Source organism: Arachis hypogaea, chromosome 11, assembly GCF_003086295.3.
Source record: "Arachis hypogaea cultivar Tifrunner chromosome 11, arahy.Tifrunner.gnm2.J5K5, whole genome shotgun sequence".
Lineage (NCBI taxonomy): Eukaryota > Viridiplantae > Streptophyta > Magnoliopsida > Fabales > Fabaceae > Arachis > Arachis hypogaea.
In genome coordinates, this window is record NC_092046.1 from 47,942,772 (window position 1) to 47,958,661 (window position 15,890).

At 35.6% G+C, this 15,890-nt stretch overlaps 1 protein-coding gene across 3 annotated transcripts; it reads right to left on the bottom strand.

Annotated features, from left to right (window-relative positions):
• Positions 1-11,641: 11,641 nt before the first annotated feature.
• On the bottom strand, positions 11,642-15,118 carry LOC140176527 (uncharacterized). 3 transcript variants are annotated; one of them, XR_011868139.1, is made up of 4 exons: positions 14,697-15,118; positions 12,278-12,395; positions 12,048-12,187; positions 11,642-11,963 (listed from the first exon to the last, which is right to left on the bottom strand). XR_011868139.1 is itself a non-coding variant. In XM_072208060.1 (4 exons), the coding sequence occupies exons 2-4, from the start codon at positions 12,433-12,435 to the stop codon at positions 11,806-11,808; spliced, it is 456 nt and encodes a 151-aa protein (XP_072064161.1). In that variant the 5' UTR covers positions 12,436-14,259; positions 14,697-15,103; the 3' UTR covers positions 11,642-11,805. The 3 variants fall into 3 exon arrangements, 2 of the variants coding, with proteins under 2 accessions (XP_072064161.1, XP_072064160.1); XM_072208060.1 differs by having other exon boundaries at positions 12,278-14,259; positions 14,697-15,103; XM_072208059.1 differs by lacking the exons at positions 11,642-11,963; positions 12,048-12,187 and having other exon boundaries at positions 12,278-14,259; positions 14,697-15,103.
• Positions 15,119-15,890: the final 772 nt, after the last annotated feature.

Consider the following 15,890-nt stretch of genomic DNA (forward strand, 5'->3'; position numbering starts at 1 on the left):
CATTGTTTGGGTGTGCATATTGTACTTGGTTTGCCTATGTGATTAACTGCTAATTGTTCTACTTGCTGTAACTGTTTGTTTGTGCTTGAACCTTCCTACTTGTGTTTGCGACTGAGACTCTGTTGGATTACGGTGATTGGTTGTTGGTTGGATTGTTTGGGCCTAGGGCGTGGTTGAAATGAGATGGACTGATGGTTGGTTTCGGTTTTGTGTTTCTGGTTTGGAAAAATATGAAAGGCTATTTTGGTTCAGCATAGATAAACCTTTTTGAAAGGCTTTTGAGTTTTTGAGAATTGAACGGTTCCTCTTTCAGAAAAGATTTCCGACTTTACTTTTATTGTAAACCGTTGTTTTTTAAAAGAGGCATAAGACGGTTATTAATAACTAGTACGGTTTATCTTCACGTATCCTATTACAGTAATTCCTAAAAACCCTCTACTGAGAACCCTTTCGAGGATGATGTTCTCACCCCCCTACATTTTTCCCCTTTCAGGATATGGCGCAGAAGTTACGAAGAGTTTATTTAGTTGTTGTTGAGATGCTCTGTATTGCTTTAGATTATTATTCATTGTACCCTCGCCTTTATCTTGATACATTCTGTAAGAGGGATAGGAATTGTATTGGGTAATGCTTGTAATATCATATATATATATATATATATATATATATATATATATATATATATATACTCTTTATGAGTTTTGTAAGTTGTATGGTATCTATGGATGTATGTTATCGGATGAAAGTATTTTTGGCCGCGGTATTGCGGTTTAAAGTTTTAAACAGGCTCATATTTTAATATTAAATAATATAAAAGTCGTCGTAATGTCCGAGTTATCAGAGTCGCGCAGCCGGAAGCGTGAGCTTTGGTAGTTAGGGTGTTACAAAATTCTCGTTGCAAGTATAGTTACTAAACCAAGCAATCAACCTTTCTTACAAATGTTTTGGTTGTCACAAGTAACAAACCCCTTTAAAATTGATAACCGAAGTATTAAAACATTGGGTCGTCTTCTCAAGGAATTGCAGGGAGGTATGTTCTTATTATTGGTTATGAGTCTTGTAAATTGGGGGTTTTGAAAGTAAGGGAGCAGTATGTTAAATGATAAGAAGAATAAAATAAATAAATAACTATAAAATAAACTCTTGGCAAATTATGAGGATTGGAAGTCCTATCCTAGTTATCCTTATCAATTGTGATGAGAATTGGATTTTTCTCCCACTTTGTTAACCTCTAACTATGAAGGTAAGTTAAGCGGATGAATTAATTTTTGAATCCTCAAGTTCTAGTCTTTCCTTGGGGAAAGGTTAGAGTTATTGGATCTCGAATTAATTCTTGAAGAATTCCAATTTTCAATCAACAAGAAGTTTGATAACTCAAGTGTCTCCAATTTATCAATTCATCAATTAAAACCAAGAATATAAAAAGCTAAACAAAAATCATAAATCTGAAATACCTCAAATTGCATTAACAAAAGAAATCAAATTTAACATGAAAGTTCATAAATTAAATTAGAAAAATAAATAAAAGGAACATTGAACCTGTGATCGCAAAAGATGAAATAATCATAAAGTGAAAAGAATCCTAAGAGAAAGGAGAGAACCTCTCTCTCTAAAAACTACATCTAATCCTAAGATTGTGAATTATGAAAGCTTGTTTATGAATGGATGCATTCCCCCACTTTATAGCCTCTAATCTGTGTTTTCTGGGCCGCAAACTCGGTCGAAAACAGCCCAGAAATCGCTGGAGAAGAAATCTGCCACGCTGATTTTTGCCACTGCGACGCGTCCGCGTGGAGCACGCGTTTGCATCGCCTAGCATCAAGGCAACTATGACATATTATATATCAAATCGAAGCCCCAGACGTTAGCTTTCCAACGCAACTGAAACCGCATTGTTTGGACCTCTGTAGCTCAAGTTATGATCGTTTTAGTGTGAGAGGGTCAGGCTGACAGCTTTGCAGTTTCTTCAACTTCTTGTATTCCTTCCACTTTTACATGCTTCCTTTCCATCCTCTAAGCCATTCATGCCCTGTAATCTCTGAAATCACTTAACACACATATCAAGGCATCTAATGGTAATAAGAGAGGATTAAACATAGGGAACTTAAGGCCAAAGTAGCATGTTTTCAATCAAAGCACATAATTAGGAAGGCAAATGTAAAACCATGCAAATAGTATGAATAAGTGGGTAAGGACTTGATAAAAACTACTCAAATGAGCATAAGATAAACCATAAAATAGTGGTTTATCAACCTCCCCACACTTAAACATTAGCATGTCCTCATGCTAAGCTCAAGAGAAGCTATAAAGATGAAGAGGAATGGTAGATTAATATGAAATGCAACCTATCTATATGAATGCAACTACATGCAAAATGTTTCTACCTACTTGGTTAAAAGTAAATAAGCTCTTCAAGACAAACATAAATCAGATTTCACTAATTCAAATCATACAATAAAAAGCAAGTAAACTTGTAAGAAGATAGCTCATGAAAGCAAAGAACATAGAATTAAGCACTGAACCCTCACTGGTAGTGTATATCACTCTAATTCTCAAGTGTATAGGGTTAATCACTCTACTCTTTTCTTGTCATGCTTTCTAAACTTTGTTCTTCATCTAACCAATCAACAAAAATTTAATGTACCAATGCAAACATCATGAGGTCTTTTCAAGGTTGTAATGGGGCTAAGGTAAGGGTGAGGATATATATATGGCTAAGTGAGCTATAAATTGAATCTTTAATTAACCTAAACTTTCACCTAACATACATATACTCTATATAATTCTAATTCATGCCTAGCTACCCAAAATTCCCACTTTTGCATCACATACTCATGTATCAACTTTTCTTTTTTTTAATTTTTCACATGTGCATTGATCTTTCATTAACTTAATATTGGGGTAATTTTGTCCCCTTTATTTATTTAAATATTTATTGAATATTTTTTTCTCTTTTTATTATTATTATTATTATTATTATTATTATTATTATTATTATTATTATTATTATTATTATTATTATTATTATTATTATTTTAAATAGAAAAATAAACATAACTTATCAATGCACATGGATTTTTGATTTTTCTAGTCTCACATGAGTAGGTACCCAAATTTCTAATATTTTATCAAAGTAAAAACATAACACATTCCCTTATTAACCATGTTCCCACAGTTTCCCCACACTTGATTGTTACACAATCCCTATCTTAAGCTAACCAAAGATTCAGCTTGGGATTTTTATTTTGTTTTTCTGCTTAAGGCTAGTAATGTGGTTATGAAATAGAAGGGAGTTAAAAAGTTCAAATTGGCTAACAAGGGTGATGTAAAAGGTAGGCTTATTTGGGATAAGTGAGCTAATAACAAATAATGGTCTCAATCATATGCAAGCATGTAAATACACTAAATAATGGACATATAGAATGGAACAAAGCAAAGATTACAATTATAGAGAAGAAAATACACAAGAATAAAAATTTATGGTTAAATAATGTAACCATGTAAATAAGCTCAAAATCTCACAGGTTGTGTTCTTTGGCTCAAAAACCATGTTCCAAATACAACTTCAAACAAGTTTTACACAAAAAATTTTGATTTTAAATTAGTGAAAATTTTCAAAAATAGGATCTTAAAAAGAAACTTATTATTTTAACCAAGCATTGGCTAAAATGCATAAAATCAAACAATCATGCAGTGAAACATGCAAATGTAAAAATGTACTAAATAAAATATTGGTGTTGAGAAGAAAATAACTAACCCATGGAGATCGGTATCGACCTCCCCACACTTAAAGATTGCACCGTCCTCAGTGCATGCTGAGATGTGCAGGTGGACGGGTTGTTCCAATTGCCGCTTTTCTCCAAAGATTGTGCAGATGGACTTGTCTTGTTTCCCCATGTAAACATCTTCCGGTTCCCTTTCGGGTGGCCATCCTGAAAGAAAAAGGGAAGAAAAGTAACCCAGAAATAGAGATAAAAAAATAAATGAAGTATGGGTGGGTTAATGCCAAATGAAAAGGGTCTCATTTACATGGAAGCTTTAACATGTACGTGAGAAAACAATAGAAGCCATGGCATACCAGTGGTGTAAAATTTTTGCAACAATGAGGGAGAGTGTGGGTAAGGAGAGGTAATGTAAATTCATGTCAATGCAAAATTAATACAGGTATAAAAGATTGGCATTGATTTAAATAATATTACCTAACCAGAATAACACAAGTCACTAAGCACCCAAAATAATTCAAGAGAAGATGCAACAGTTAAATAAGAAAATTTTAACACCAAAGGAAAAATAATGAATTTAGAAAAGAAAACAAAAATTATGCACAAAATTAAGATGCAATGAATGAAATATGCAAATAAATTAAGTAAAATAAAATGAAGGTAAAGAAGGAAGAAGAAAAGAAGAAAGAAATAAGAATGAAAAAGAAAAATTAGGATTTGGGGGAAGAAAAGATATGATATTTGGCGCTGATCTGGATAAGTTGTGCGGCGCAGGCGACGCGGACGCGTGGGTGACGCGGTCGCGTGGTGCGCGATAAGGTCAGGTGACGCGGACGCGTGGGTTACGCGATCGCGTGGCCTGATTTGTGCGATTGGCGCGAGTGCAGCCTCGCGTTCGCACAACTCTCTGTTCGAAACTCTTTTCGCCAAATTTTTGGGTGACGCGGTCACGTGGTTGACGCGATCACGCGGGTGGCCTTATTTTCAATATGATGCGGACGCGTGGGTGACGCGTTCGCGTGGTAGGGCTGGTGCCTCTAGCACGGATCCAGCCAAATTCCAGCTCAACTTTCGGCCATACACCCTTGTTACGTCGATTTACAAGGCCACGCAGTCGTGTGGGTGACGCGGACGCGTGGGGAAGCTATTTTGCAAATGACGCGGCCGCGTCGGCGACGCGATCGCGTGGGCATATTGTGCCTAAGGCATGCCTCCAGCACGCTCTCGCGTGACTCTCTGTTCGATTCTTTTCTTCCAAAACGCACTGGTGACGCGAACGCATCAGCGACGCTGCCGCGTCGCGTGCGTGTTTTTTTTTTTTATGCATGAAATAAAGCAGAATGCAATGCTAATATGAATGTTATGCAAAACTCCAGGTTCAATACAATAAAATAAAATAAAATTCGAAAACAAATAAAACTAAATAAAGATGAAAAAGGAACGATCATACCATGGTGGGTTGTCTCCCACCTAGCACTTTTAGTTATTGTCCTTAAGTTAGACATTTGGAGAGTCCTTGTTATGGTGGCTTGTGCTTGAACTCATCCAGGAATCTCCACCAATGTTTGTAATTCCAATGGCCTCCGGGATCCCAAACTAGGCACGTAAAGCCTTTGAGCAGCTTCAAACAGATTCTTAGGCTCCCGGGGTGTTGGATGTCAGAACAGATTCCAGGATCCCAAACCTTGCTATTGCACCCGTCTTCTTGTTGATCATCATGATTTCATCCGGGTGGCAAGCAATCTGAATTCTCACTAAGGCGGCCAACCAACTTCCTAGACCCATTCAGTTGAGCTTTACACCAACCTTTGCGTTTAAACTTAAAGCTTCCAACCATAATGAACCTTGCAGGACATTTCTTACCATTGACCATCTTCCTCTTACTCTTAATGCCACAAAGAGCTCTAAGTGATCATCCGTCCCCAGTAGCCCATATTCAAGTGGAATTAGAAAGCTAAGGGATATGAATTTTACCCACTTGAATGTTGTGAAGGATGATGGCAACTTAGGGGGAGGGGTCTCCAATAACTTTGGCAAAGTGATTTCAAGCTCCACTTCCTTGTGCTTTTGGACAACTTCCACCTTTTTGCAAACTTCTTCAATATCAACCTCTTCCTCTTGGTAGCTTTCTTCCAATTCAATCTCTTCTTCATTACTTACCAAGGGCATGGGAGGTTGTGCTTCTTCTTCTTGAATCTCCATCTCTTGATTGACCTCTTCCAATTCCTTAACCATGACATGTCTTGGAGGTTGTACACCCTCCTCAACATCAATTGCAGCCGTCTTGGAAGGAGGCTCTATGTCTTGAATTTCCCATGGAGGTTTAGCATCTCTTAAGTCTGCAACCACTTCTTCCTTTTTAATAATTGCTGCTTTGTCCAGTTGTTTAAGTATAAATTGTACTCATCCTCGATGATTTTCTTTCCATGACAACTCCTTTCAACTACTCTTTCATCTTTAAGGGTCTCTCCTACCTTTACCCGTAGGGCCTTCTCTAGCTCTTTATGAAGTATGGATTCGCGAAGATGATTCCTTCTTTCCTGTTCCATATCAATAGCATAATTGGGATCATCTTGCTCTTGGATTGATAGATGTGGGTGCTCTTCCATGGAGGGTGGTGATGGGATGAAAATATCATTATGTGGTTGAAAAGGAAGTGCACTAGAGCTTGAGGGTTGAATATTGGAGGTAGAGGGTTGGTTCATGCGGGATATAAGATTTTGGAGTGTAGAGGTGAGACCAATGATATTAGAGATGAGTGTATTGTTATCCAATGGAGGTTGGGATGGATCTATGTATGGCTCATTCAGTTCATAGGGTGGTTGGTATGGTGGATGTGGGTTAGGGTCATATGGAGGTAAATGGTGTAAAGGGGCTTGTGAGTTTGGTGGTTCAAAGGTATGTTGGGGATGTGGTTCATAAGCACAGGGTGGGGCTTGTTGGTAATTACAAGGGGGTCCACCATATCTATCAGCTTGGTATGCATTGTAGAGTGGTCCTTGCCCATGATATCTTGGAGGGTGTTGTTGCCTAAAGGGTTGATCAGATCCTCTTGGCTTCATCCATCTTTGATCGCTTAGACCTTGATGCATATTCCTGTTATAGCTTCCACTCATTTCAACATATTTAGAACCAAACTCAAAGCGAGAGGGGTGAGAACTCATGGAAGCTAATAAAAATTAAAAACGAAAATAAAAATAAATTTAAATTAAAAGATTATTGAAATTAAAATTTTTGAAATTGAAAAATTAAATTTTGAATTTTGAGTTTTAAATTTTAAAATTTGAATTTTGAAAATTAAAATTTTGAAATTTGAAATTTGAATTTTTAAATTTTGAATTTTGAATTTTGGAAATTAAATATTGAAATTTGAAATTTGATTTTTGAAATAAGATAAGATAAGATTTTGAAAAAGATATGATTTTTGAAAAATATTTGAATTTTGAAATTTAAAACTAAGATAAGATAAGATAAAAATTTTAAAATCAAAATTTTTTTTATGGAAAATTCGAAAATTCAATAAAAATAAAGAGAAAATATATTTTTGAATTAAATGAGGAAAGAGAAAAACAATAAAATGACACCAAACTTAAAATTTTTAGATCAAAACGAAGAAAACAACTGAGAACAACCTGAAGGTCAAGATGAACACGAAGAACAACTTGAAGATCAAGATGAACACTAAGAAAAAAAAAATTTCGAAAAATTTTTAATAACTAAATAAAAACCAATAACCTCTAAATTTATGAAAAAAGCAAAAAATAAAAACAAAAATAAAAACAAATAAACAAACAAAAAGTAAATATTTACAATAACCAATAATAAGGCACACGTTTGCAATTCCCCGGCAACGGCGCCATTTTGAAGAACTGAAGATTGATGGTTTAGAAGTTATAGTAAACTCTCGTTGCAAGTATAGTTACTAAACCAAGCAATCAACCTTTCTTACAAACGTTTTGGTTGTCACAAGTAACAAACCCCTTTAAAATTGATAACCGAAGTATTTAAACCTCGGGTCGTCTTCTCAAGGAATTGCAGGGAGGTATGTTCTTATTATTGGTTATGAGTCTTGTAAATTGGGGGTTTTGAAAGTAAGGGAGCAGTATGCTAAATGATAAGAAGAATAAAATAAATAAATAACTATAAAATAAACTCTTGGCAAATTATGAGGATTGAAAGTCCTATCCTAGTTATCCTTATCAATTGTGATGAGAATTGGATTTTTCTCCCACTTTGTTAACCTCTAACTATGAAGGTAAGTTAAGCGGATGAATTAATTTTTGAATCCTCAAGTTCTAGTCTTTCCTTGGGGAAAGGCTAGAGTTATTGAATCTCGAATTAATTCTTGAAGAATTCCAATTTTCAATCAACAAGGAGTTTGATAACTCAAGTGTCTCCAATTTATCAATTCATCAATTAAAACCAAGAATATAAAAAGCTAAACAAAAATCATAAATCTGAAATACCTCAAATTGCATTAATAAAAGAAATCAAATCTAACATGGAAGTTCATAAATTAAATTAGAAAAATAAATAAAAGGAACATTGAACATGTGATCGCAAAAGATGAAATAATCATAAAGTGAAAAGAATCCTAAGAGAGAGGAGAGAACCTCTCTCTCTAAAAACAACATATAATCCTAAGATTGTGAATTATGAAAGCTTGTTTATGAATGGATGCTTTTCCCAACTTTATAGCCTCTAATCTGTGTTTTCTGGGCCGCAAACTGGGTCGAAAACAGCCCAGAAATCGCTGGAAAAGAAATCTGTCACGCTGATTTTCGCCACTGCGACGCGTCCGCGTGGAGGACGCGTTCGCGTCACCTAGCGTCAAGGCAACTATGGCATATTATATATCAAATCGAAGCCCCAGACGTTAGCTTTCCAACGCAACTAGAACCGTATCGTTTGGACCTCTGTAGCTCAAGTTATGATCGTTTTAGTGTGAGAGGCTCAGGCTGACAGCTTTGCAGTTTCTTCAACTTCTTGTATTCCTTCCACTTTTGCATGCTTCTTTTCCATCCTCTAAGTCATTTCTGCCCTGTAATCTCTGAAATCACTTAACACATATATCAAGGCATCTAATGGTAATAAGAGAGGATTAAACATAGGGAACTTAAGGCCAAAGAAGCATGTTTTCAATCAAAGCACATAATTAGGAAGGCAAATGTAAAACCATGCAAATAGTATGAATAAGTGGGTAAGGACTTGATAAAAACCACTCAAATAAGTACAAGATAAACCATAAAATAGTGGTTTATCAATACATATGCACCAGTAGCAAGAATTTCTACAATTAGAGTGTTTATAGCACTTGCTTTAATTTTTAATTTTGTCATTCATCAAATGGATGTTAAAATAACTTTCTTAAATGGTGAATTAGACGAAAAGGTGTATATGAAGCAACCAAAAATATTTATAGTTGCTAGTCAAGAAAATAAAGTGTGCAAATTAATTAAGACTTTATATGGACTGAACAAGCCCCTAAGCAATGGCATAAATTATTTAATGAAACTATTGTTGCTAATGGATATAAAATAAATGAATATGATAATTGTGTGTATAGTAGAGTTAAAAATGGTAAAGGTGTTATGATTTGTTTATATGTTGATGATATGCTTATTTTTGGTACTGATTTAGAAGAGGTAGAAAAAACTAAATAATTTTTGTCTTGTAATTTTGATATGAAAGATATGGGAGTTGCAGATATAATTTTAGGAATTAAAATTGTTAAAGATGGTCATAATTTAGGATTATCTCAATCTCATTATATAGAAAAATATTAAAGAAGTTTGATGAGTTTGAAGGATATTCAGTAAGTACTCCTTTCGATCCAAGTATCAAATTAGTACCCAATACAGGTTCGTCTGCTTCACAAATTGAGTATGCAAAACTAATTGGATGCTTAATGTATGCTATGACCTGTACTAGACCAGATATAGCATATGATGTAGGTCACTTAAGTCGGTATACAAGCAATCCAAGTAAAAACCATTGGCATGCTGTCCGAAGAATATTAAAATATTTGAAAGGAACAATAAATTATACTTTGATATATAGTGGTGAACCTTCTATTTTAGAAGAATTCACAGATGCTAGTTGGATAAGTTATACAGAAGATCATGCATCAACAAGTGGTTGGATTTTTACCCTTGGTTGAACTCCTTCTCAAAGCACATGTTAGAAGTAATTGTGTCTCCATTTTAAAGAAAAAAAGTGATGGTACCTACGTCAAAAAGAGTAGGGCCGACCATGCTACATGGTAAATGAAGATTGTTAGTAGTCTTGCTCCAGAAGCATAGCATCGCTCCTACCACCCAGTGATTTGTCGACGGGTAAAACTGAGGGAGTCTCATCAGGTCATAGATTCCTCGATAATGCTAGGAATCTTTTTTATTTGGTTCCATTCTTTTGATCCAAGTGAGGAAACTCACTTTCTTGAACATAGTCATTGGATTATTGTGAAAGGGGCAAGCATGGTCGACAAAAAGATTAATGTACAGGTCATTTTTTATCAAAATATCTTGCCCCTTGTTGCAAGGGAAATAATAGAAGACACTTCAAGCTTGTTCGGGAGAATTTAGAGGACTTAAAAGACAATGCAGTTCATTCTCGATATAGAAAGGGAATAAAATTTTCTCATCATTGATGGTGTTGACTAGGTCCTCAATAATCATGTCAAATTCCTCTGATAGGATTTTTAAGTTAGTCTTATCAGCAAACTCTCCAACTTTCTCTTCAACTTTCTCTTCAATAATGCATATATGAAGATAAATCAACAAAGAAAAATTCTAAAGCCAAAATTTATTGAGAAGGACAAATAATTATACTTGGTCATGAAAAATGGAAAATGAAAAGATGAATTTCTGTGTTTGCTTCTCTGTCACTAAATAATTTCAAATTTTTTCATTGATTAATAGAAGGAAATCAAAGATTTGAAATCATTTTCTACTTTGGAGTACATTGTGGCTAGTAATCGTTGTTGCAGGAGTAACAGTAAATAAAATAAAAGGGAAAAAAAAGGAAAAGCATGGATAAACTTAGTAAGTAAATGCTAAAGACAAACCAGGAGAATGTAAAAAAGTATGAAGGATGAAAGCTTGAAAGCTTGAAATCAAAAAGCAACAATGGCAGCAATGGATGTTGGTGGCAACAATGGCAAAGATGATTAGCACAGAGAGTACATATTGTTATTAGAGAAGATGAAGTTTGAAAATGAAAAGTTGAAAGAAGAAGTTGGAGTTTTTATAAGCGTGCCTTCGAAGATGAAATGTGAAAGAGAGAGAGAGTGCACAAAAAGATTGATTCGACGTGGGTAATCATGATAGTGATGGTTATTCACCTAAGGGATGCGTGAGGAGTATAAATTTATTTTATCTGTATGAAAGGATCAATCACACTTACTCAAAAAGAAACTCGAAAGTGATAATGTTACTAGGGGGCAATTTGTTGGTCGACATTAGTTATGTCGATGTCAGGCATATCTATTAAGAAAATTTGATAAGATGAGCATCGACAAGGAAATGGTTGATTGAAGGGGGTCGAGGATGAAGTTTGCAGAGCGGTTACCAGACCCGTGACTGGTGGGAACAGTTACTGTCAAGGTACACTAGGGTCAATACATGAAAAATTTTGATTGGTTGAAGAGGTTTGTAAATATTGTGACAAACGAGATATAAGGGATTCAAAATTTTTACTCAGAAACACTTATTCTCTCACACATCCTAGCGACTTTCTGTGACTTATCTAAGCCAGTTCTATATGTAGGCTTCCTTCCCAAGGTTCTGAAAACCGAACCGGTCATCGAACCGCTCTAGGTACTGGTTCACTGGTTCATAGGTTCAACCGGTCCGACCGTGGTTGAACCGTAAAAACCGTTTTATAATAAAATAATAAATAAAATATAAATAAGCACATGAAAATATAATTATAGTCTAATCTAAACTTGAAAATATCATTCAAATTAAAAGTACTACATAAACCAAATGTTATAATCTCATTCAAATACAAATTCAAAGTTCAAAAGTCAACAAACAAACAACCAAACATAACATAGCAGCATCAAAATGAGCCAAATTTGTCATCAACCATCAAAATCCTCCATAATTTGTTGCAGATTTGCGTCATTGATTTCATCACCTTCATTTCCACTACTTGGACCAGAAAAAGCAAGTGGTGCAGCATAAAATGTACTAGTACTACCACCACCACCACCTTGATCTAAATCAGCATCAATCTCATCTAAGAAAATATAACACATTATCAATAAATTAAAGATCAAAGCTATTGTAATTTATTGTATGTTCAATAAACTATAATACTCACCAAGCAAGTCTTCAATATTACTTGGAAGATCAGGCTCTTTTTCAACAACCTCTTCCGTCACCCAAAAATCAACCTTATCAATAGTTTCAATATCGATTGGATCATATTGGGACTTTTGCTTTCTTTTTTTTCTTTCATTCCTAACAAATTAAATACAATATATGATAAGCCTAGTATATTAGCTATACAAAATCTAATGATATGAAATGAAAGGATGAAATATAAATTACCTGGATTTAAGACGCAAATTATATGTAACATACACAATATCACTTAGCCTATCATGCTCCAATCTATTCCTTCTTGCTGTATGAATTTGATCAAAAAGACTCCAATTCCTTTCACACCCTGAAGAAGCAGATGCTTGGCTAAGAATGCGAACTGCCATTTTTTGTAAACATGGAGCAGAACTACCAAATATGTGTATTTCTATATATGTGTATTTCTTTCATTGCCTCAACTGAATCTAAATTATTAACCTTGCAATGCAATGTAACAAGATCAAGTAAAGCTCGCATGACATCAGGTGATTCTCTATAATTTTCAGAAAAAAAGCAATCAGGATTCAAGAAATAGGCTGCTGCGTGAAGATTTTTTTTCAAATGTTTGTCCCATCTTGAGTTGATAATCTCTGTGTAAGGTTGATATGCACTCTTCCTATGCTTGAACATTTCTTTGATTCCATTTTCTGACCTCAACATACCTTCATAAACAATTCCCAATGATGGTTTATCATCGGCATCTACCAACCTCAGCAATTTAATCAACGGACTCACAATTTGGCATACAGTAAAACAATCATCCCAAAATTTATTGTCTAGGATAATTGCACTCACAGCTCTCCCATTAGCACTCCTTCCTAATTTGTGTCCGGTAAAGTGTGTATCAACAACCAATTGTTGTAATTCCGATTTGCGCTCAAAGATACTCATCAATGTGAGGAAGACAGTGGCAAAACGAGTTGCACCTGGACGAACAATCTCCCTCCAATCCTCTTTTTATCTTAGCCAGGACAAGAACACCGTATGATTATATACAAACACGGTAATCTTCGAAGCACGTGTTGCAAGGCTAGAAATATGTGGCATGCTGCTTATATCTTTTAGAATAAGATTCAAGCAATGAGCAGCACAAGGTGACCAGTGAATATTTTCAAATTTCTTATTAATAAGCCTACCAGCAGCAACATAATTCGCAGCATTATCGGTCACTACATGAACAACATTATCAGGTCCAATCCATTCAATCACCTCTGAAAACAAGTCACACAAGCTAGAAGCATTTTTAACCATACTTGAGGCATCTACAGATTTCACAAAGCACAACCCTTTCGAACAATAAACCAAAAAATTAATCAATGTTCTTTGCCTTTGATCTGTCCAACCATCAGCCATGAGAGTACATCCAGTTTCTTTCCAAGCAGACCTATAGCTATCAACAACCATTTGACACTCCCTTTTGAGATCGGCTAATAAATTAACCCTCAAAGAGTCGTAAGAAGGACCTTTATAACCAGGCCCAAAGCCAGCTACACCATCCAACATATCTTGAAAAAAAGGTGACATAACCGCATTGAAAGGAATCCTACAATCCAAAAGCCATCTAGCCACTCGCTTATCAACTTCATGAAGCGCCTCTTTGTTTTGAAACACGCTTTTCAGACTTGGTTGACTTCCCGGAGTTGTTCTTGGTGCAAACATAGGAGGAATAATGATTTTTGCTTTCTTTTTTGGATCGCCTCCAACAACCTCCTTAGTTGGTAACTGACTCGGAGTTTGTTGTTCCTCTTGCGCTATTGCTTCATCAATTGCATCCTCACACTCATCGGTACCCTCTTCGTTGAAACTTACTTTCCTTTTACTAGTTTTACTTTTCTGAATCTCTTTCAACAAACCTTCCATTTGTTTTTCTACATCATACGGGACCTTAGAACACTTCTTTATGTCTCCACCTATCTTCGCCAAATGCTTTTTCATTCTATTAATTCCCCCGCCCCCAAAAGTACTCAAACAAAATAAGCATTGGTAATGCGGCTTTCCATTTATATTCTGTAAAGCAACGTATCTCCAAGCAGGATCAGTTTTCCCCCTAACACTAGAAGTTTGTGACTGATTTTCGCTACTCGCGGGAGGAAGAGAACGTTCATTCGAAGCAGAATTATTTTCAGCATTATTATTCCTAGGTAGGTCTTGGTTGATACTTTCTTCCATACCTAAATATTACCAGCAATCCAACCCAATAATCTCAACTCTCAAGTTAACAGCAAATGAACAAACAACATCCAAATTCCAAAATCAGAGTATACAAGCATGAAGCAACATCTCAGGTTCAAAAAATTCAGAATTCAATTCACAAAATCATCTCTCAAAATTAGAGTATACAAAACCAGAGTTCACAATGACAAAATCACAAAATCATGTCACAAAATCAGAGTTCACACTATCAGATTTTACAAAATCAGAATTCACAAAATCAATTCATATTTCATCACAGTTTCATGACTTCATCATAGTTCAGTCAGTTCACTCATAAGTCATAACAGTTTCAGAGACTCAGCGTTTCATCAAAATTCTTTGTTCACAGAGTTCACAGAGTATCAGATTTCATCACAAAATTATGTTCATAACTAAATTAAAAAATAAAAATTACCTGGAAATGAGGACTTCAGTTCTTCAACGCTGCTGCTTCTCTATTGCTTTCTCTCAGAGGCAGAAGCTGACGGCGAAGTGGCTGAGGGCTGACCGTGCTGACGCTGCTGAGGGCGCGACTCTGCTGAGGGCGCGACGCTGCTGAGGGCGCGACGCTGCTGAGGGCGACGCTGCTGAGGGCCCGACGCTGCTGAGGGCGACGCTGCTGAGGGCGCGATGGAGGTTGGTGCGTTGAGTGCTTCAGGCGTTCTGTCTCTCACAGTGGTGGCCGGTGGATCGTGGTGGGTCGTGGCCTCGTGGCCTCGTCGGTGTTGTGCTATGGGAGTGGGAGTGTGGGACTGGGACGCTGGAGGCTGGACGCTGCAGTCGTGCAGTGAAGGTGAAGGGAAGCACGAAAAGTCGAAAACTGACGAAGGAGAAAACAGAAAAGGGAATTAGGGTTCCCCTATTGCAAAACGACGACGTTTTGCTGCCAGCTTAAAAAACCGGCCGGGTCCCGGTTCGGTTCGACCGACCGGTAACCGGCCGGTTCGTCGGTTCAATGCCGGTTATTAATTTCTGCAGTTTTCTTTGTTGACCGAATCGCTTTAGTGTTCGGTTTACGGTTCGACCGGTTCGACCGGCCGGTTCGAACCGGTTTTCAGAACATTGTTCCTTCCACATCTTTTTTATGTTCTTTTCAATTCTATACTCTTTATTTTATACAAAAAAATAATTTCTTTTCTAGTATTTTATCAAATTCCTTTTTTTTATAATTTGTAGCTTATATTCTGAATTTCTGTCGGTTCTTTATTTGTAAATATTCTAAATTTTTATGAAGTATAGTTTAATTTTTATTTATAATCAAATTATTTTATTTTTATTTGTACTATTTATGATTCTGTAAATTTTTTTTTCATTGATAAAGTAAAAATTTTGATGCACATAAAATTAGTACTTGCAAAAGAAGTAGGTTTTTCTTTCAGAATCTAAATTTTGAACCATGTCAGATGTTTGCAATTATCAAACATTTTGTTTTGTAAATCTCAATTGTTAAATATCTGCATAACACATAATAAGTATTTTGTTTATATGAAATTAACTATTTTTTAAAATTTTAATATATCGTAAACCGTTTAGATTTTTCACAGTTTATATCAATCGGTCAAATTTTAATAAATTTGAGCATTGTTAATTAGTTTAAATACAAAAATAA